Source organism: Dasypus novemcinctus, chromosome 5, assembly GCF_030445035.2.
Source record: "Dasypus novemcinctus isolate mDasNov1 chromosome 5, mDasNov1.1.hap2, whole genome shotgun sequence".
Taxonomy (NCBI): Eukaryota; Metazoa; Chordata; class Mammalia; order Cingulata; family Dasypodidae; genus Dasypus; species Dasypus novemcinctus.
Genome location: NC_080677.1, coordinates 102254440 through 102277651, shown reverse-complemented (window position 1 = coordinate 102277651; position 23212 = coordinate 102254440). Strand labels below are relative to the sequence as shown.

The 23212-nt window shown below is 39.8% G+C and overlaps 1 protein-coding gene across 1 annotated transcript; it reads left to right on the top strand.

Annotated features, from left to right (window-relative positions):
* The first annotated feature begins 4659 nt into the window (after positions 1 to 4659).
* Positions 4660 to 9920, top strand: TMEM229A (transmembrane protein 229A). Its single transcript, XM_058297311.1, has one exon. The coding sequence runs from the start codon at positions 7907 to 7909 to the stop codon at positions 8987 to 8989; it is 1083 nt and encodes a 360-aa protein (XP_058153294.1). The 5' UTR covers positions 4660 to 7906; the 3' UTR covers positions 8990 to 9920.
* The last annotated feature ends 13292 nt before the right edge of the window (positions 9921 to 23212 follow it).

The following is a 23212-nucleotide window of genomic DNA, read 5'->3' as shown; positions in this document are numbered from 1 at the left end:
ATATGTTAGCAATAAGTTATACTTTAAACTTTAGAAAGACATAGGCTGTTATATTCATTTGTGTATGTCCAGAGCATAGCACAAAATATTGCACGTGTTTATTTATAAATTTATGTAATTGATAGTTAATATATATGTAATAAATACATGATTTAAAGCATCAGTTGTGGCAGTCATAATCATAAAGTATCCCCAGCATGGCCAAGAAAATATGATCACAAGGCAAGGTCAAATAACTACAGGTAAAGGAAGAAAACCACTGGGTGGCAGGAAACAGAGCCAGTAACTTAGCCAAGGAAGGGCAAGAGTTCACCAAGTACTAATAAGACCTGCACCCTCACCAGAGGGACTAAGAAATCCAGGCTGTGGGTCAATAATACTGACTCAACCTACCTTCTGGAATTTAATTGGAACTGACACTTCCTCTATTCTGAGTCTCCATAAGAGAATTGCTTCACACAGCCAAGGCAGGTTTGTAGAACCCTTCATTGGCCAGGAGACATTCATTAAGAGAGCTGATGTGGTGGAAAATAGGAGGTTTTTGGTTCTGCCCATAATGGGTTGTGTGAATTTTGGCAAGTCATATTTTCTACTTTTGCCTGATAAATATGAATTATAAAAATAACCTTGTCACAGGCTTGACCAAGGATAAAATGAGATAATGAATGAAAAAGAATAATTAAGAAGTACAGTAACTAGATCTTAATCTAAAAATTTATTACCTTTACTTCTGGTAATTAATTAAAAGTTTTACCATAATATCAGCCTTCAGAGCAGACTGGAATTAAGTAATTTCATATCACTCTGTGGTACAAGAGGAAAGCTCTTTCTCGGTATTGTTGATGTAGCTCCACCTGAAGCAGCCAATAAATCCCACTCACCTCCTACCTACCCACCTCCCTCTGCAGCAGACTGTGATTATGGAGACAAGAAACCAGGGTTAAGGTGGACAAACCCACCACGTGCTCTGTTCTGCTCACCTTATTAAGGGATTGGCCGTCAAGTTCTTGTTTCTGAAGATGGGCACTGGCAGTCTTTTTGTGCTGATAACTCATCAGATCCCTCCAGAGAACCTCCTGCCTCCTGCTATATACATCTCTTTTCCATTCAGAAGTTATCATTCTTGCTCATAATAATTAAAAATTAACATCACAGGCTAAACTGTAATCTCCAGGAGAGCAGGATCCATGTTGTCAGCTTTTCATTCTCAGTTTACAGTACCTGACATGTAGTAGGTACTCAATAAGTGTAAGAAATGGGACAGGGCCCAGATTTGCATGATAGTTGATTTCCATTTTATAACTCATATTCTTTGACTGAGGTTTTTGTTCAACTACCTTCATCTGCCTCCCATCATACCTTACTGCCAAAAAAGGGTTTGAAAAATTGAATAGTTTTTGCCCAAAGTCTCTAGATTAGCAAACAGTTACACTTAAATAATTTGTATTTTTTAATACTAAAAATATTTAAAATATAATAGACACTAAGGTATTGAAGATCAATCATGTGCAAATGAACTTTGTTAAGTAGAAGAACATATGCAAAGAAATCCAAGCTTTTTAAATTAAGATAAACGCTATAAAATAAATAATATGGCTGCCTGCATTGGGCACTGCTAAAAGGGGACTGGCCCCCTTTTAAAGAAAGGATTTTCCAAAAGACATAAATACTTGATGTGCAAGAGACTGCAGAGAAAATGGAACAAGGGATACACCCTACAGAACAGCAGATGACCAACACTTGGTGATAAACAAGTGAGTTTCATCTAGGAAAGAAAGCTTATCAGAATGGACAGGCATACCATACTATTCTATGTATATCTGCTTCCCACTTTGTAAGACCCTCTGTGTAAAATGGAAACTTAACATTAGCCAATTAGAACATCACCTCGCTTGCTTCAGTGTTTGCTCTACATAGGCTCCCTTTTCCATTGAGGGGGAGGGTAAGTGGGCCTTTCCACTTTTAGTTTGGCACTGTCCCATTCACAAATCATTTGTACCCAAATGAATTTTAACAAAATTTTTAAATGCCTCAGTCCATCTTTGACACTAGTAACATGTACTAACAGTCCACAGAAATGCATGCTACATTCCACACTCATTTTCCTGTTTTCTAACCCCTATTTTCTTCTGGTCTCCAATTTGTACCCTTCCATTAGAGGAATCCTGAGGATATTTTGTTGAGTGAAATAAGCCAGACACAAAAGGTTGAATATTGTGTGGTCTCACTGATATAAACTAAATAGAATGAGTAGACTTATGGAATTGGACAATGAGGTATAGGTTAGTGGGAGAGGGAATGTGGGATGAGAAGGTGGAGAAGATGCTGGATGTATGTAAAATGTTTAATAAGGTCAAATGTAAATATGTGGTAATGTTTGGACTTGATGGAAACACATTAAAATGAATGTAACAAATTTGATTTATTGACGTGTTTGTGGCTGAAAGGAGTAGTCTAGGAATATTAGTGTTAGCAGAAGGACAGGTAGAGGATAATAGTGGGAATGTATGCCAATGATTTTGGAAGTAGATAAGGATTATGGTTAATAATATAAGAATGTTCTTCTACAGGGTGTTAAGACTGTGGTGATACATGGGGAAAAGATAACTTATGGACTATAGTTAATAACAACATTGTAATGTTTTTGTAGCAGAAGCAAAGTTGATGCTATATTAATTTTAAAGGTAAAAAAAGGATATGGAGTTTGGTTTTGTGAAATATAAATACAATTAAGCATTTTTTTCTCATCTTCAATTTTTTCCATTACTAAGGAGAACTTGACTATGTCATTTAACTCATCTGTTCATCTGTGTATCTTTCTGAACACTAGAGGAACAACTGAGTTAGCAGTTGGAATTAGATGAGATAAAAGTGTCTGAAAAAGAACTTTTTAGGAGTAATATCTTGTTGAGCTGCCTTTTTCTGTTCTTTATTTTTGTGAATTTGAAATAAAGTTGTTAATAAAAAATAAAATAAAATGCACGATAACAAGAGGAAGTGACTGGAAAGGCACTAAAGGTAGTTAATAAAGTAACTACCAGATGAATTACAAACAGAAATGATACCTTTTCCTATCAAATGAGCTTTGGTTTTAAGTAGCAATGGCTTTATAGCTTGGCTTTATAGACTCATTAAGTATAAGACTTTGAGCAAGTAACTTTTTTGAGCCTTGGTCTCAGTATCTGTTAAAAAAGAATAGTTACATAAATTACTAATAATATATGTGAAGTGCACAGCTGATAAGTAGTTGTTCAATAAGACTATCTATTAACTGTGATAGTCTCTCTTAACAGAGACTTTATATTACCAGTAAACACCTAAACAAGTCTAAGGAAGTAGTATTATTCAGAATAAGCTACTGCCTTTCAAGACATAGTTAAATTAACTGCAGAGTGGGAAATGGTCTCCACAGCAGACTGGGGGTGAGGTCCTGGCAGGCAGACATAGATAATTACACAGAGTGTTCCTGAGACTTGAATATTGCTCAAAGTGAAACTTGTTTTCTAAGAAAACTATTTGAGAGCAGCTTCTTACTTTAAGAAAAAAAAGTTTTGAATTAATATAATTTATCAAAAGTCTGTGTCTTAGGAGCCCAATGATCAGAAGTAACCTTTTTCATCCTCAAAACTCTCAGAAATCACCTTCATCTCTGGTAATATATCCTGTGAAAATGAGGAGCTCCAAGAAATTCCAGACACAGGCCTGAAATTAAAATTAACCAGTAAGCGGATGTGGCTCAAGTAATAGAGCTTCCATCTACCATATGGGAGGTCCTGGGTTCAATCCTTGAGGCCTCCTGGTGAAAAAGAAGAGAAAGCATGTCCACGTCGCCAGCCAGTGCTTGCGCAAGTACCAATGTGGTGATCGCAAGTGCCCGCATGGTGAGCCAGTGCTGGCACAAGTGAGTAACACAGCAAGATGATGATACACCAAAAAAAAAAAAAAAAAAGAGAGAGAGAGAGAGAGAGAGAGAGACAATGGGAGAGTCAAGGTGAAGTGCAGCAGAAACCAGGAACTGAGGTGGTGCAATTAACAGGGAACCTCTCTCCACATCAGGGGTCTCCAGGATTGAATCCCAATAAATCCTAAAGGGAGAAAATGAGATGAAAAGACAACACAGACAGCAAAAACATCAGGGTTGGGAGGGGGGAAATACATAAATCTTTTTGAAAATAAATAAAATTAAATTAACAAAAGAAAAGCACATATATAGCCACCAGTGAGGCAGGTTATTATAGAAAAAAGAGGGAAGACTGAGTCACAGCCGGTACCCGGAAGAGACCATGACCATGAAACCGCACTGGAAAGACCCTGAGGGAAGGCCACTACTAAGAACAAAGCCGGAAAGGCCCCACTGAGACCCTGGTCATGAGGTCCCCTTTGGAAGTTATCCAGGGAAGCCCTGGATGACTCCAAACATGCCTCCTGATTGGTCCCCGATAACCCCAAACAAAAGGCATAATCACTGGTCTCCTCAGAACTAATAGGTGGGGACCCAAAGGCAACCAATCAGCACAGCAAACAGCTGAGGCCCCTCCCCAACCTTAGGAAAGGGGAGGAGGGCAGAACTGCTTTAATAAAGGCAGCCCTCCCAAGCTCAGGTGTGCCTCTTTGCCTGGAGCAGCCCACATCCACATCTGGGGTATGTACTTCTTTTCTTTTCTCTTATTTCTCAATGAACTCTCTTTGCTAGCCTAAATAAACCAGCATATTTCTTAAATTTTTATGTATCATAGCCAAGAACCCAGAGGAATCCAATGTCTTCCAATTTCAACAGGAGGCAGTATAAAAGGAAAAGAAAGGAAACTTTTCTGATAGCAATTTGACTTCCAATTAACTTGATTATCAGAAAGAAGAATTTGCTTAGAAAACAAGTTTCACTTTGAGCAATATTCAAGTCTCAGAAGAATAAAAGGAGGCAGGACTAGTAGAAAGAGCTTTCTAAGTACATGCTAAAGACATATAATATATATGTGTGTGTGTGTAATTTGATATTTTTTACACTTACTCTGGTATGGTTTCTTCTTTATGCTTTCTTCATCATTACATTCAAATAGGCCTTATATTGAATTTCCCCTTAAACTTTCTTAATGCTGTTTTTCTATGAATTTACCTTTTCTTCTTCTGCTATGCAATGAAAGACTATAACCTTGAACCTAGGGCTACTAGGCAACATTTCACTAAAGAGAATCACAAACTTTCAAAGGATCCTTCTAATTCTCAAATCTCTCCCCTTCAACATTGACTACTCTGGCTCCAGGTGCTGCCCTAGTTTATAGTCAGCCTGACTAACCCAATAAAGTCAGTGTTGGCTCCACATAAACTGTTACACCGCTACAGATGAGATTTCCCAGCATCTTAGCCCCTGAGAGCAAAAATATTTCCACTGAAAAACTATGTTCCATAATATTCTTTGAATGACTGCCCCCAAACCTAAGGAATCCCAAATTGACTCTATGTAATTTCCTGTTTCCTACTTTCCTTCAAATTTCCCCAAACTCCCTGGGATGAAGTCTATTGAATAAGGGCTTTCAATTTTCCTTGTATTCATAAGATAATTTAGAATAAATAGAAAAGTAAGGCCATTTAAGTTTGATTTAATATTTGAAAACAGTTCAAGTTTAACCAAACAGGATAATGTATGCATTTTATATTATTGTGATGGAGCGCTTTCCCTCGCAATTACAGAGTATGAGTTTATTTGAAACATGTGATAAACTCGGCCCAGGATTTGAGTTTATCTTACAAAATAATGACTCAAATAAAAGTATTACTTGGTATGTGCTATTAACATATAGTTATTATTAATAATATTAATACAGGTATGAGTTACAGTAACCATATTATATATACTTCTTAAAGAGAGAGTATCTCATATCCTTTTCTTTTCCCAGCATAGGCATAACATTTTATATATAGCAGGTGATCCAGAAAATATTCACTGTACTTGATCAGGCAGTTGGGAAACTAATTCTTTTTGGCAGCAGGCTTGATGAGCCTGTTACCTAATGACTCTGTCCCTGGCATGACAAATTCCATCCACTTTTTTTTTTTTTAGGAGGTACCTGGGATTGAATCCAGGACCTCCTACATGAGAAGCTGGCCCTCAGCCACAGAGCTACATCTGCTCTAATCCACTCCCCAATTAGAGTTTTGGTTTGTTGCAGCAACGGAACCCAGACCTCCCATATGGGAAGCAGGCTCACAACCACTTGAGCTACATCAGCTCCCCAGTGCCCACTAATTTTTGACAATAGCCAAAGAAGATAAACAATATGCAAACAGAGTACTATATATTTTAAAAATCAGTGCTTTGATTTTATGTAAGTGTTCATATTACTTAAATAATTTTTCTTCTCATCATATTCTTCTTTCCCTTACCTAATTCACAGACAACACTAGGGCAGACTGTAACATAAAAGGTTGAAATAAGTAAGAGGAATAAGGAGGAGGTTGCCTTAGAAGTGGATCATCTACCTTAAAATGTTTATTCTCCAGAAGAAGAAAAAATTCCCCAGAAATCCTTCCATCTAGACACGATCTGATCTACTTGCAAATCAATGCTGCTATCTAGTTTCTGCCCAGACAAATATTTTTGGGAATGTGGGGAGAGGGGGCAATCGATACAATTTACTCTAAGTCTCCTTCCAATTTTAAGCCTGATTCAAAATTGGAGAAGGTGCTGGAGCCCAATACCCCAAATTCTGGATTCCTCCCACATTCTCCACCTTCAAAAAAAATCCTTGCCACCTATGTACACTCTCCATTTCTGGGATGACCTAGTTCTGCGAGGAGAAAAAGCAGCACTGGGGTGTGCCAGGATGAGAAAAGGTACTACTTCAAGATGAGACCTCACAATTGCCCATAGCTGGAGTAACGCATTTCCTATTCCCCCCACCACAACCCGACCCCACCGACCTCAACTCACTGGATAAATTCTGGGGGACTTCCAATCTCTACCCTTGGCCCAGAGTAAACTAACAGAGGAAAGCACCATGCTGGCCACGAAGGGAAATTAAGAAAATGGATCAGGCCCCGCGGCAACATTTCAGATGCAAAGTAACGCTGGAGCCGACAGGCGTGGAGTCTCCTGTTTACTCTCTGTGGGACACAGCTGGCTTCGAATAAGAACATTAAATATACAGCACCGTAGTTTGGTCTCGGTTCCAGCCTCCGCTCTGTGGCACTTGGCCATTCATCTCCGCCAGCCTGGCCCTGGCCCAGGTTTAACGTATACTGGGAAGGGTGATCTTCTCACAGTCACACCTGTTAGGGGGTTCTCCACTCCCAGCCTCCACCCCACCAACGTCTCCCGCACTGCCCCGGGCAGTGAGGGCTGGAGAGCAGGGCCCGCATTTCCAGAACAGACCCCCAAAGGACTCGGCGCACAGGGCTGAGGCGGGGAGGGGAGGCTGCAAAGGCGGGAGAGGTCGAGGCCAGCCGGTGAAGAGCTGGGGGAGGGGGCGTCAATGCTCGCGTTAGGCTTCCACAGCCTGCCGCAGAGACGGCGGGACTGAGCCGCGCGGGAATGGGGTTTGTACCAGCCGCCGCCTTTCTCCTCGTAGCCCCGGCGCCGCCTCCCCTCGCCAGGCCGCCTCGCCCATTAGGCCGCGCAGTCTGAGCGCCGGCGCCCGGCGGCCGCAGCTCGCCCAAGACTGAAGAGAGGGCGCGGCGGGGCCGCAGCTGGGGGACTCCGCGAGCCCGGCGGCGGGCGAGTGTCCGGGGCGTTCCAGCTCCTGCTATCGCCGGGCCACGATCGGGACGGAGCTCCCTGCGCGTCCCCCCGGGGCCACTGCACGGGCAGCGGCCGGGAGGCGGCGCCGAGCTCCGCCGCTCGGCCGGGCCTCTCCGTGCACCCGGCAGCGGCGGCGGCACGAGCTCGAGCGCGCGGGCAGCCTCCAAGCCCATGGCGAGCGGCGACGCGGACGACGAGGGGCTGGCCCGGAGGGGCAGCACGGCGTGGCGTCCGGGGGCCCCCGGCGGCCCCGGAGCGCTGTCCACTGCTGAAGCTCCCGCCGAGGGCGCCGTGCTGCCCGCCTGGATGCGTCTTTACTTCTACGGGATGCACGGGATCACCCTGGACGTGCTGGTGTCTTCGGCGCGGCGCTTCGCGCACAGCCCGGACCTCCGGATGCTGGGCTTCTCCTCGCCCTACCGCTGCCTGCTCCACTCGCTCACCCACTTCGCCCTGGAGAAGGTCTACCTGCAGCAGTGGCGCTGCTCCAGCGCCTTCGTCTTCAATTTCCTTCTCTACCCCTCGGCTCACGTGGGATTGCAGACCCTGGCAGGCCAGGCGCTGCAGCTCAGCTTGGGCGGCGGGACCGGGGGCGCGGCGGCGCCGGGGGCGCTGGACTTGGCGCTGCAGTACGTGCTGGCGCTCTACCACTGTCAGGTGTTCCTGAGGCGCTTCCTGCACTTGCGGTACCAGCGGCGGCTGCAGCTGCGGCGGCGGGTCGCGCCCCCCGCCCCTCCCGGCTCCCGGGCCTTTGCTGCGGCCGGCGGCCTGCGGCGACGACTCCTTGCTCCCAGGGGCGCGGGGGGAGCCCCCAGCCAGGGACTGCCGGACCTGCTCCGCTTTCTCTTCTTCGGAATGCACGGCTTTCTGGACGAGATCTTCTTCACCTTCTTCTTTAACGTGCTGGGACACGGGGACCAGGCAGCCAGCGGCCACACGTCGCTCTGGTCCTTCTTTATGTACGGCAGCTGCAGCTTCGTGGTGGAAAAGCTCTACTTCCACCTTCACTACAGCCGGGGCTGGGGCACCTGGAAGCGGGTGCCGATCTACGTGCTCTTCATCTACGCGTGGGAGTTGTCCTGGGGTCTAGGACTCCGCATGTGCGGGGCTTGTTCCTGGGACTACTCCCACTACCCGCTCAATTTCATGGGCCTCATCACCCTGATGTATTTGCCAGGTTGGATATTCCTTAGTGTTTACCAGGACCTACTTTCCAACGTGTTGTGGAGGGTGCACTACATACCAACTACCTAAGACCAAACAGAACAAACAAAAAACAGTCACGGGATTCCCACGAATGAATACGATTTATTTTTACACCTTTATGATGGAGGAGTTTTTTTAGTCTTTTCATTTTTATACGCTTTACTAAACTCTTCCAACATGTTTTATTCTACATTTTAGTTTTTCTGAATATTTGGGACCTATGCATAAAACAATACTTGGAAGTATTACTCGCGATATAACTCAAACTACTTAACTCGTCAATATTTTAAAGCCCTACAAACCCAAACAACAACAACAAAAAACCATTATATCTTAACATCAGAAAGTTGTGGTATTCACTTATTAGGGCATAGATAAGGAATAGCTACAAATCTTTTTTTTTTTTTTTTTTTTTTTAAGTGAAGAATTTCTTCAAATCAGAGACCAGTGCTTTTTACAAGATTTGGTCAAATTTTTAAATTTAATTATTTGTTTATTTGTAATCCAATTTCGTTTTAATTCTTTGCCATATTTACCATGACTGCCGAAATTCAGTATCTTGAACTCCTGAAACTACAGCTGATAGTTCTTAAAGTGCCTCTGTCTAGCACACAAGTGAAAAGAGCTGACAAATGTGAAAACACATCCTATGAATAGACTTTTAACTAAGAAATCTTTTCTAACAAATTAAATAGATGACACTGTGTTTAAGATATTTGATCTCCATCCTGGAAATGATTCCTTTCCAATGTTGGTTAGCCTCAGACACTAGTGTGTTAAAGATCATCAGATCTTGTATTATCTATAGCTGTGAATTTTTGTTACTGTGCAATAATGTAAAATGTTTACCTTACATGTCCAGGAAGTAAGAGAAATTATACCACCTTCAGTAGTATTCTAACTCTAAGGACCTTTTTCTACATGGAGCTTCAAGAATAAAAGCAGTATCATGGAATAAAATGAACCTGAATGTTCACCCTAATTTCATTAGGCCTAATTGTTTTCTGTGAATACGTATGTGTGCTTTTAGGATTATTTCTTCCATAGCTCACTTGTAAACATTTGTATTTTTTTTTTTCTGGGTCCATACAGAGTTCTTGGGTCAGACCTGATGTAGTAATGCACATTATAAATCAATGTTGGCTTTTTGGTGACTCATTATTGTCTGAAAGCTCCAAGGTAAATGAGATGATATAAACCAATTTAAGAAATCAAGTCTAATTAATTACTAATGCACTTTAAGGTTATTTGCTGTTTTCCTTATATTTAGAACAGACAAGGAGAATTGAGTATGGCTCAGTTAAGAATTGACTGATACCTTCTCAGTTTTCATTATAAAGATAATTAGGAAAATTTAAGAGTGGTATAAATGAATAGTTTTCTATTCAAATAATCAGTTTACCTATGCTGTAAAAATGGATATTTTTTTTCTATTTTCAAAAAGTATTTGCTAGGAGAGTAGAAATGAATAGCATTAAGAAATAAGTCCAGCATTGTTCTAAGTGTTACATTATTTTAATCCAATTCTGAGATTGTGAACTATATTTAAGAATAATTTATGGACACTTGGTCACAGGTAAAAGATCTTAAAAAACCCTGGGTAGAAAAATGTCTTTGACTCTAAAATTAGGTAGACACTGTACAAAAGATTCTTAACTCAAATGTGTCTTCTGCACATGAATATGAGTTAAAGGCAGCACCATTTCACACCACACACTCCTGTGAATATGGGGGCTTCTGTAATACTTTGCTAAATGTACATATTTACACTTATGCCCTTCACATGCTGCTTCTCAGCCCTGCTGACCTGCTAACCAGCATTCTCAGGGTCAGAAACCTGTCAGGAAGTAGGAAAGCATGGTATTCTTGTTTTCTTTTGTTTTCAGTGCTAATCCTATTTAAGGGAAATGTCAGGTCTTTTCATTCATTCAGTTCACTCAGGAAAGAGTTATGAGCATCCATCATTTGCCAGCCACTTGCTTGGACTCTGGGCATACAGCAATAACCAGACAAAATTTCTATCTTTGTGAAGGTCACATTCTATTGATATGATTTAGACAAATTAGGCTATGAGAGGCACTTGCTAAAGCTATGAGGGCACTCATCAGGCCTCTTCCTATAATAACCTTCCATCTTCTCTAAAACAAAAGCCCGTTAACAGTCTCTTTGCTAGTTCTACAAAGAGGTAGGCTTTTTTTTGTATTCAAAGAAGTGCTTATCCTGCGTTAGCTCTGCACCTTGCTTAAGGGCTTCTCATCTGGTGTTTACTCATCTTCTTAAAAATGACATTTTGCTGGAACGTTTTTTCTTTTTTTTAAAGATTTATTTATTTCTCTCCACTTTTCCCCCCACCCCAGTTGTCTGTTCTCTGTGTCTATTTGCTGCGTCTTCTTTGTCCACTTCTGTTGTCAGCGGCACGGGAATCTGTGTTTCTTTTTGTTGCGTCATCTTGCTGTGTCAGCTCTCCGTGTGTGTGGCACCATTCCTGGGCAGGCTGCACTTTGTTTCGCTCTGGGCAGCTCTCCTTACGGGGTGCACTCCTTGCGCGTGGGGCTCCCCTACGCGGGGGACACCCCTGTGTGGCAGGGCACTCCTTGCGCATATCAGCACTGCCCATGGGCCAGCTGCACTCGGGTCAAGGAGGCCTGGGGTTTGAACCACAGACCTCCCATGTGGTAGATGGATGCCCTAACCACTGGGCCAAGTCTGCCTTGCTGAAACTTTGAGCTTTAAAGAAAAATTAGGGAAAAAACGGAATTTATCAGATCATTGGCTTTTGTTACTCAGTACCTCAGATATAGAAATGATAATGCAGTATGGTACTAGTTAATATTTAAGTAGTACTATTGCCAGGAAGTGCTCTAAGATGATAGAAATAGACATAAGAATAAGAAAACTGAAAGCCAGATAAATTAAGTAACTACCCAAAGTCACACAGCTATTGAGCCATTAGGTTTGAAACCAAGAACACTGGGCTCTAGTTTGTTCTTGATACCAACTCTGTCATGCCTCAGTCTACTGACCACAGTGATTTTAGATCTTCTTTTTTTTTTTTTTTTAATTAAAATTATTTATTTTTATGAATTACATTCAAAAAACACGAGGTCCCAATCAACCCCACCGCCCCCACCCCCCACTCCCCCTACAGCAACACTCTCTCCCATCATCGTGAGACATCCATTGCACCCAGTAAGTACATCTCTGAACATCACTGCACCCCGTAGTCAATGGTCCACATCATAGCCCACACTCTCCCACGTTCCATCCAGTGGGCCCTGGGGGGGTCTACAGTGTCCTTTAATTGTCCATGAAGCACCACCCAGGACAACTCCACGTCCCGAAAACGCCTCCACATCTCATCTCTTCCTCCCATTCCCCAAACCCAGCAGCCACCATGGCTACCCTTCCCACACCCATTCCACATTTTCTCTGTGGACATTGGATTGGTTGTGTCCATTGCACATCTATGTCAAGTGGGGGCTTAGATTCCACATGGATACTGGATGCACTCCTCCTGCTTTCAGTTGTAGACACTCTAGGTAGGCTCCATGGTGTGGTGGTTGACCTTCTTCAACTCCATGTTAGCTGAGTGGGGTCAGTCCAATAAATCAAAGTGTAGGAGCTGAAGTCTGTTGAGGCTCTGGGCCTGGGTGTCTTATTATCAGTCCAGAGATTCAAATCCCCTAAATATATCTTAAACCCCAGCACCAACTACAATTCCAATAAAGTAGCATGCAAGTCTTGTGGGAAGAGATCCCCTCCGAGTTCAATTCCATCATGTAGAAACACCAGCTCCAAAGAAGGGCCATCTGCCATGGCAGTGAACCCCATCTGCCATGACCATAGAACCCATGGGTCTCTTTATCCCTCAGAAGAACCAATACCTGGGGTTGTATCTACTTTATCTTTCTCTTAGACTCTGCTCAGTTGTGCATAAGGGCATTCCTTCTGACAACCTCCAGACTCTTTTTTAGAGACTCATAGCCTTATAATCTCATTTCTCCTTTCCATTTCCCCCTTATATTAGGTCAAACAGCATTTTGAAGTCATGTTATTATATGTAGACAGGGGATATTCTGCTGATCCGTATTGAACCTTTAATTCAAGGTCATTTTCTAGTTGCATTTTCAGCTGGTATGTGGTAGTGATCCCTCGGTGCCAGGGAGGCTCATCCCCGGGTGTCATGTCCCACGTTGGGGGGAATGCACTGCATCTACATGCTGAGTTTGGCTGTGAGAGTGGCCACATTTGAGTAACATGAAGGCTGTCAGGAGGAAACTCCCAGGCACAGTGCTACTCTAGGCCTTGTTCTTATTGCAGATGTATAGATCTTCTGTGGATGTCATCAATCTCTATTGTCCTCTCTTTCATTATTAAAGATAAAAGAGTAGCTGTATAAAAGCCAGACACTAGTAGCAAAAATACTCTTCCATGCTGGCTTTTTATTTGATGGTAAATAACAAGGGAGCTTAACAGGGTGAATAACTGATAAACAGCCTAGTTCTTATTCCCCAGATGATATGCCTTTTTTTTAAAAAGATTTATTTATTTATCTATTTCTCTCCCCTTTCCCCCCCACCCCGGTTGTCTGCTCTCTGTGTCCACTTGCTGCATCCTCCTTGTCCACTTCTGTTGTTGTCAGCAGCAGGGGAATCTGCATTTCCCTCTGCTGTGTCATCCTGCTGCGTCAGCTCTCATTGCGGGCGGCACCACCCCTGGGCAGGCTGACCTTCCTTCATGCTGGGCGGCTCCCCTTATGGGGTGCACCCCGTGCATGTGGGGCCCCCCCACCTGGGGGCCACCCCTGCGTGCCATGGCACTCCCCGTGCACACCAGCACTGCATGTGGGCCAGCTCCAGACAGGTCAAGGAGGCCTGGGGCTTGAACCACAGACCCCCCATGTGGTAGACGGACGCCCTAACCACTGGGCCAAGTCCGCCGCCTGATATGCCTTTATATAAGTGATACACTGAAATGAATTTGTTAGAGGTTTGCAGTAATTAACAAGCTGTACCTCAGTTCCCCCTGATATGCATTGGGAAAAAGGCAAACCCCCTCCCTTGTGCCTGAGGGCACAGCACTTTCCCACAAGTTAAACAAAGAAACCCTGTAGAGACAGGAGTAGAGGGAGATAGAGATTTTCACTATTTACTATCAGAGGGACATGGAGATCTTCACCACCTCTACCTGCATATCAGAGGGAGATGAAAACCTTCACTATTTATATATCAAAGGGAGATAAACCCTTTAATTCCTACAGATCAAAAGGAACATCTGTTCCTGCAGCATTCCAAGAAACCATAACTCTCTAACCACTATTTTCTAGTCATTATCAGGGAAAATTTTCACCTCTAGGGCTTCGTATTGGTCCCTGCACCCCACTCAGTCCCTCAACCCCTTCCTACCAACTATCATTTCCCCACCTAGGAAAGTTCTGTATAATTTCAAATCCCCCCGTCCAGGAGTGGGCTCAAGTCTCTCTTCAGACCCCCTCCGTTGGGAGAGCTTCTCAATAAACTCTTTCTCTACCTGTGGTTGTATCAGTCTCCATTTCCCAGTGAGTGCTGTTTTTTCTCCAACAGAGTTTTTCATTTGAAGTCCAGATAATCGTGAGTATAAGAAAAATATGCCAAAATGCAAAATATTTCATATCATAAACTAGATAAATACACATAATTATTGCTATACATGTAATATATTATTCAGCATGAGGGTCACTTAAAAGCTAAACAGCCAAAAAAATTTAATTTTCACAAAAGCATTCATTCTGAGTTCTAATAAATGCCTCTCAGAGTCCAGGAAATGAAATTCTTAATAGAAAAACATAAAACTAGGATCAACTATAGTTTTTTCTTCATGTTTTACTTACACAATGCTGAAATTTCTCTTTAGAAATGTTCCAACATTTAAATAAATTGTATTTAAGCCCTGAATCTAAAGAGAAGTGTGACCTTTTAAGTTTTTCATGCAACAACCAGTTCCTGTATTGTACATGGACTCCCATAAGGTTGATTGTCCATTTCAAAATTTCAGACATTTCAATGATTCAGAGTACTTAACTTTGAATATTTTATTATAAATATTTGACATCTCTTGTTTCAATCACAAAACATGGCTTGCAAAAACATGATCTGCCTTTTGTTGTTTGAGAACCATCTCTAGTTGGACAATCCTATACTTTGAAAAGAATTTCTACTCTTTTGAAATAATCTCATCAGCCTGACTGACCTGGTTCTATTTAAGAGGATGAGGAGGAGGAGTTTTGGTAGGCTGCTTTGCTTCCTTTTCCACTTTCAAAATACATATAAAATCAATATACTTGGAAAGGAAGTTATATTCATGATACAGACTTTGAGTAATGAGTAAGTCCTTGTGTTGTACTATCTGAAAACATTTTAATAAAATCAATTTTTGTTTATATTAAAAGACATTAAAAAATCCTTTACCTTATATTAGTTAAAACTGTACTCTCCCATAGTGCTTGATGGAGCCAAGCTTCCTTACTGAGGGAAAGTAAAAAGAGACAGCTGAGTCCCTTTACCTCCCTCCATCAAACACATGCCTCACTTTAGGCTTAATTGAAAGATGGTAGTAAAAATGAATCTGTTGTGTTGCTAGACTTTTTGTCTATTCTTAGGCTTAGTACTAGGGAAGCCAAGAAAAATAGCAGTTGATTTTGGGGACTTCTATTCACTAAACTGGCCTCACTTGAATTTTTAACACTGAGGCATCAAGCCATGGCATAGGCAATAAATTTCTTGTCACCAAGAAGGCAGACTGTAAATTAATTTGTGATGAGTATAGAGAAAGACTATTTTTTTTCCTTAATTCTTTAATTCTCTTTGTAGATTGGTCAACCAAATGATAAGACAACTGTGAGAGGGAGGGAGAGAAAGAGAGGTATGGAGGAAGGGAATTGAAAGAAAGGAGAGAGAGGTTGGTCCTTCACACACAGAAAAATTTAATTTTCTTCTTACTTCTTAACAATTCAATTAGAATCCAAATGTCACATGAACCAACTTTCCCATCTACAAAAAATACATGTCTTTTCTGTGTTTTAAGGAGATTTAGAGTTGAAAGAAACCAGGAAGGCAAGTAACATCCAGCCTGCCACCCAAGACAGGAATTTCTTCCTACATCTCTGACAGGTGGTTTCTCGGCCTCAGGTTAAACTATTCAAGACAGTATTAGTGTGTTTTTCATGCAAAGCCAAACTGGAGGAAAGCTGCCAGTAGCAGAGCTAATAAATCCCACTGTCTATCACGGAAGTAAGATGACTTTACAAAGCTTTTGGAGCTAATATATGCCATTCATCTGCCTTGCTTATGGCAATGAAACATTTTTTAGAAATTCTCCCCCTTCACTAATAAAAATATCAGTGTTTCATCCTTCTGCCATGATACCTATGGTTTACTCATTATATGATCATCAAGTGATGTTTCCTTCATTGAGTCTGAGCAGCAGGGCTTTGAGAGCTTTGATTATAATTAAACTTATTTCAGAAAATAAAAACTAATTGGCTGCAGGTACAGGAGGAGAAGATTAAACAGTAGGACCCAGTACTGGGTGACATTATCAAGATGGTGGCATAGGATACCCTGTTAAGTACTCCTGCTTAGAAATAACAAAATAAAAGGCAAAATCAGCCATCTCAAATCTCTGGAAGACGACCAAGACTAAAGAATAAGTCAACAAATGCTAAATCAGAAGGAAAAAAATAAATAAAAATGGTAGGAGAGCAACAAGCCCCTCCCCCCACTCAGATCCACTCAGGAGTTAGTGTGATTCAAGGTAGGAGCTCTATATTCAGGGCACATTCTACTACGGGTTCCTGGCTACCATCCACCCACACAATCCACACACATTTGAATGGGCTCTGAGGCCCCACAGTCCCACACATGGTTCATGCACACACATAATTAAGTGCAACTCTCTGAAGCCAAATTGACCCACAGTTCCACTTTGGTGACTAGTTCAGGTCCTCAGTGTCTGATCACTGGGAACCTAAACAAAAATATTGGGTAGCTTTGTACATCAAACCTGTCCGGCCCTGTGGAAGACAGGCTCAGGGTGCAGGTCTGGGTCCCTTAACCCAGAAGTTATCAGGACTGAAAAGCTTTACAGAAGGGGAAGTGGTGCTGCTGAATGGCATGGCTGAAAGCTGAAGTGAAAGGATTGATCAGAGCATGAGAGTGGAGCTACCATAGCTACTAGGGAGGAACAATCTATAAAAATCAAAGAATGCAACCCAGGAATCTGGGAGGGTAACCTGGATAGAGGAAATCCTCTCCTGCAGGGGAAACATTTTTAAGTTTCAACATACTATATATATTATTGGGCAACCACCTTTCCATTAAGTTTATAGTGTATTCATTTTTATTTCAGCAACACAATTTTCTAATTCTATTTCTAGATATTATAAAAATAACCCCAAATATGCGTATCAATGTAATGTTTTGCTGTTTGGGACATAAAATAGATGACAAGGTATTTGGCATTCTTAGCCAATTGAAATTTTTTGTTTTTTGTTTTTTTTTTTAATCCAGAAAAATCTTATTTTACTTTAGAAGCTACATGCAGATCAGATAGTATAAACACAGTGGAGAGGAAAATAGTGGCCTCCTCAGGAACCATTGTTTGCAGGTTAAATGTTTAGTGTGTTCATTCTCCAAATGAAGCACAATGCAGGAAAGGGACCCATCTCTCAAGTCACACTTGGTATTGTAAATCCTAGCCTCCCGAAAATGCTAACAACAGTCTGAGTGAAAACTTTCTGTGCAAGCAGGTAGGCAGAATTTATGAAAGTAAATAAATTCTAGACTTTTAACCTTTACCACACAAATTATATCATTGAGTAACATGATTGCCTTACAGTTACACCATGTTAGTGGTCAAACTCCTCTGCCCCTAAATAGTGTAAAGAGATTGATACAAAATTTTCAGAATGGCAAAGAGGTCAGTGCTGTTTCAAGTGGCCTATCTAAACCACATTCTTTTCCAATGTCAAACCTTCTTGAATAGACCTATTGACTAAACCAGTTAAACTTATATGTTGATAACTAACTTGATAACTAACTTTACTCTATACCAGGGTTTCCCAATAGAACACCATGAAGTGCTGTAAATCCACACTGTTCGGTATGATAGTTATTAACCACGTGTACCTATTAAATGATTTGAATCTAGCTGGTATACTTGAGGAACTAGATATAAATTGTATTTAAAGATTTAAATTAAATAGATATGGCTAGTAGCAACTGTACTGAGTAACACAGTTCCACACACAACTTTTTTTAAATTAAAAACTCAGAAAAAGTATTTCCCTAAGTTATTTATCATACTTAAGTCTACCGAAGAGCTTACGTTTTAAATTGTTTATGACTTCCACATGGGCTTTACTTTATACTCAAAAAAAGTTATGTTTTGAGGTCAGTTGAAACAAAATTAAAATTTAATTCAGGAAAAAAATATCCAGAACAAAAGATATTCTAAATATCCTAAGATAGCTCAAATTAGTCAGTAAAGAGTTTTGAGATCTAAGGATCAAAACAAATACATAAGATTGTTCTTAAGTTCAAAAACTTTTAAATTGAGAAATTTTACATTTAATTCTTCCTCTCTCGGGTTCTCTGCAACTTTCTCAACTTGTAGGTCCTTTCTCCCTAAATCAGTACCTGAAAATTTAAAAAAAAATTACATTCAAGTAAGTTCTAGAAACTCTGATTTAAACAGTTAAGAAGTTTCTTTAATGTAGAACTTATCAGAGGTTCTTTTAGCTAATGTGCCTTGTAAGTTTCAAAGCTTGATATAGTATGCAGTGTTTCCCAAGCAATTTTGCATACAGAACAAATTTCTTGAGTTGCTTTGTTTTGTGTTTGGCCTTTCATTCAATACACTTTAGAAAATATTACCCTAAAAGTAACAACTAACACTTCAGCAAATCCCATGTTTCACTCTAATCTTCTTACTGTTGGTAACTACAACAAACACTCCCTTTGCTCAGGATATAAATTCATTCAAAAAGTATCAACATTTAAGAGTAATTTGAACTCTTCCACTTGCACACTTTATATGCAATCGACAATCAAGTCCTATCACATCTTCTTTCAAAGTATAGTTTATATTCATCTGTTTTCCTTTTAACGAATAGAAATCTGAGTGTCGTGTTTTATCTCCCTAACCCCAGTTTCTATACAATTCATTCTGTAGAAATTAATATTCCTCAGATACCACTGTCATCACATTGGAGAAGAAATTAAAGTAGCTGTTTATTAGCTTTATGTCATGGAAAAATAAATAGTTAGCTATTATTAACTAACTCTTCACTGAATACTTAAAATCAAAAATTATTGCTGGAGCTGGGGTGGAACAAAGGTAGCCTAATTACTTGACTCAGAATCAGACAATTCCCAGGAAAGTTCTTGGGGGTCAAAGTAGGTTTCTCTATCTGCTTTGACTTTTCTTTTCCAGAGAGATCAGTGGTTACTACTTTAAGGAATGTACCCACATTTCTTCTCATGTCGCCTTTAAACACCAGGATTCTTCTGAAACTGGCATTATGTGACAATCAGCTAAACTTGAATTCCCTTCTCTAACTGTCCTCATTTACAGTTTGTTAATTATATAATCCTCCAAAGAATATTAGTTTCCTTGTCTTCAGAGTTTTTTTTCTCTTCTCCAGAAAAAGAAAGATTAGTTTGCCACTGTTATGCCATGTAATTGTTTTTCCATGATAAGAAAAAACTTTTTTCAGGGCAAAGTTACATCAAGTTTTCCTCTCACCAGATAAATATTGTGTGATGTATTTTTACACATTTAATAAATACATATCATAAAAACTTTCTTTAAGCAGAATTCCCCCCAAGTATCTATAGATATATTATTGGGAATCCACTATTTTCTGAGAGGTTTTTTTCTTTCCCTTTTTTTTTTTTTTTGGAGGCACCAGTGATTGAACGCAGGACCTTATACATTGCAAAGCAGAAGCTCAACCACTTAGCTACACCCACTCCCCTAAAAGATTTCTTTTTTTGCCCTTTCATTATAATGATACCATCTTATAATTAAGTCTCACACTGTTTATAGTTCTAGTTCCTACTGCGGTTGCTTTTGAGGCTGTGTCAAGTCAAAGGCCAATGTCTTTTTGGTACACTAAATGAAATAAGGTTTCACCGTAGTTTAAATGAAGAAATGTGACAGGAAATTGATTTATCACAAATATATTAGTCAGCCAAAGGGTTGCTGATGCAGTGTACCAGAAATCTGTTGGCTGTTATAAAGGGTATTTATTTGGAGTAAAAGCTTACAATTACAAGGCCTAAAAGAGTCCAATTCAAGGTTACTTGCTTACAGAACTCTGTTGTCAGGTGTTGATGCAAGATGGTGGACAAAGTCAAAGTCAGCGAGGATAGAGCCTTCCTCTTCCCTCTTAAGGCTCCATGGGTAGAGCTTCTTCCAGTCTCAGCTATAGGCTGGCATAGGACTCATCTCTCTTCCAGGGACTCATTTCTTTCCAGGCTCAGCTACTCTGGTCTCTTCACAAGGTCAGCTGTACACAATCAGGCAAATGACTCATCTCTCTTCCTGGGTCCTCTGCCTAATGAGCTGTTTTTCTTCCTTTGTATATCTTCTCTGTGTATCTACTTCTGCATATCTCCTTGACTGAGAGTCCGTTTATATAGCCCACAAGGGAGGGGACTCAAACTGAGTTATACTCTACTGAAGCAGTCAAATCAAAGCCCTAATCTTAAAATAATTTAATCAAAGGCATATCAGCTGAATCTAATACAATAAAAGAGTATCTAGCCCACAGGAACAGACCAGTTTACAAACATAATCTCTCTTTTTGAAATTCTTAAATAATCTCAAACTGCCACAAATAGGTAGTACAGTCATACTGAAACCGGATGAATTATACCATATTTATCCTTCAGATTGAATTGCCAAATCATTTCACTTCATTTAGCTTCAAAACCACTTTTCTGTTCCCAAGTGCAATAAATATTTGGATTAGATGATAAACCAAAGTAAATTTAATGAACATTCTAATGTTACGTGTATCTTTAAGAAACAAAAGAATAACTTTACAAAGTTATCCAGTACCCTCTCACTGAAATTGACATTTATGATTACTCAGTGGATTTGGTTATCCTGAAGCAATAACAATAAAACAGCCTCAAATTAATTAATCCTAGTGAATTATGGAAATTCAGTATTTATGTGAATAGGTGAATAGTAGCAATACAATATCAGAGACTACATCTTCTTTTTCTAATCCCAATAACTGTAATTGATTTGAGCAAAGTAATATATTCTATCATATTAAATTAGCAGTTTATTTTTAATGTCATTGTGTTATGGCTTGCTTTACATTAATGCATAGTTTTGTTATAAGAATAACAAATGAAAGATTTTGTCACATGTTTTTTGTTTGCTAATTATTTAAGCAACTTTCTCAATAAAATATATCCATGTAAAATGATGGTGGTAGGGTGATGTATGGGAGCTTTGTGTGATGTTATGTGTGTTTGTTTTATAAGTTAACAATGTTTACTATACACTTACTGTTTGTGTATGTTCATGTATGAATAGTATACGTCAACAATATTTTTTAAATTGAAAAAAAAATCCATGATAATTTTTTCTTAATGGAACTACATCATACACGTTTCAGAAACACTTCTGCAGCTTTCACATCTTTAGACATAATCTGTTTTATAGAAGAACTTGGTACCTCAAGTCACACCTTTTAAGGAAAAAAAATTAAACAAAACATTAACATGTTTTCAGAAGGAGATATATCTGTGTGTTTGATTTTTGCTACACATTATAGAAGAAACTTCTAATCTCTTCTTATTCTCCCTGGGAGACTGGGAGGAAATTGGAAAAACGGGTAATAACTGAATGAAAAAGATATTGAACTTACTTTAAGTTTGAAATTAAAGCCCTCCTATTCTGTTGGCATCCTCTCTATATAAATATATATATAGTAAAGCTCTTAGGAGACCAAAATTTTGAAATTCAAATAAAAGATTTTATATATTTGAAAGAAGTGAGTGAAAGGAAAGTTTTGCATGTCAGGGGGTTATAGGATTGAAGTGAAAGGGAAGGTATAAAGAAAGCTTACCTTTGTTCAGAAAAAGTAGGATGTGCCTTTATCTGATGGTGCTTTTTTAGATTCCCATAATCTTTTTTTTTTCTTTCTTCTAAACAGGCACATTTATATTCTTCAGAAAAACAGAGAATAACTACAAAAAAATGTATTAATTTTAATAAAGTAAATGTTGACACTAGATCTTATGTTTAAAGAAATGTGTCTGGCAAGGGAATCACATTTTAACAATAAGAGGAAAAAAAAATTAAAGCAGTCAGTTAAATAAAAGGCTAATGACACTTAGAGGAAATAGCTCAGTATTTTCTTTTAAACCCTGAAGGGAAGGACACCAAAGTATGTTGTGTAAAGAATCATTGCAAAAAAAGACTATTAACGAAACAATAGTAGAATCAGCACTAACAATTTCAATGATATCTAACTCAAAATGCATAGGGAGAGGAGTTGTTTTATTATTCCAAAATCTCTTTCATCTCTTTCTTTTTTGAGCTTTCCACCATGTTGACTTTCCTCTCTCTTGGCTCCCTCTTGTGTACTTTCTGTGGAAGTCACTCACCTAGATATGGTACCAACCACTTGGACACCATGGTCACTATTTAATTAATAAATGATCCTTTCCCAGGGAATCGTCTCCTTTGGTATACAGGTAAATTTAGATTTGAGTTAATCTTATCTTTCATGTTCAGTCATCTTTGAATTCTTCCCTTAGAGTGACCAAATAAACAGTGAAAAAAAATTTCACATAAAGATTGAGTAGGTAAATTTAAAATTAAATATGTGCAAACTGACTCATCAACTCATTCTCCATTAAACATTTGCTCTCAAATTAGAGAGAAAGACTTGCCCATGATTTATTAGGGATGAAAATTTATTCCATAATCCACACTAACCAATGGTGTCAGCCTTTGCTTGTACATTTTCTCTATTGGGTATGACACTGTACTTTTCTCATTCCTCCCCATGTCCCCTGTCATCTTATGGGCCAGAGCTAATGTAATTGAAATACTTCTTAATGGAAATTGTTAAATACATTTTTACCTGTTAAGGTTAGATTATTTTTTTTATTTCCTGGATAAATAATATGCTGTATTGATTTACCTAAAAATTCCACACTCATAAGACTTCTTTTAAAGTCTGATGGAATTAATATCATAATTCCA

Bases quoted from the DNA above. Each gene is read 5' to 3' on its own strand.
- TMEM229A (XM_058297311.1), top strand. From the start codon at position 7,907: ATGGCGAGCGGCGACGCGGACGACGAGGGGCTGGCCCGGAGGGGCAGC.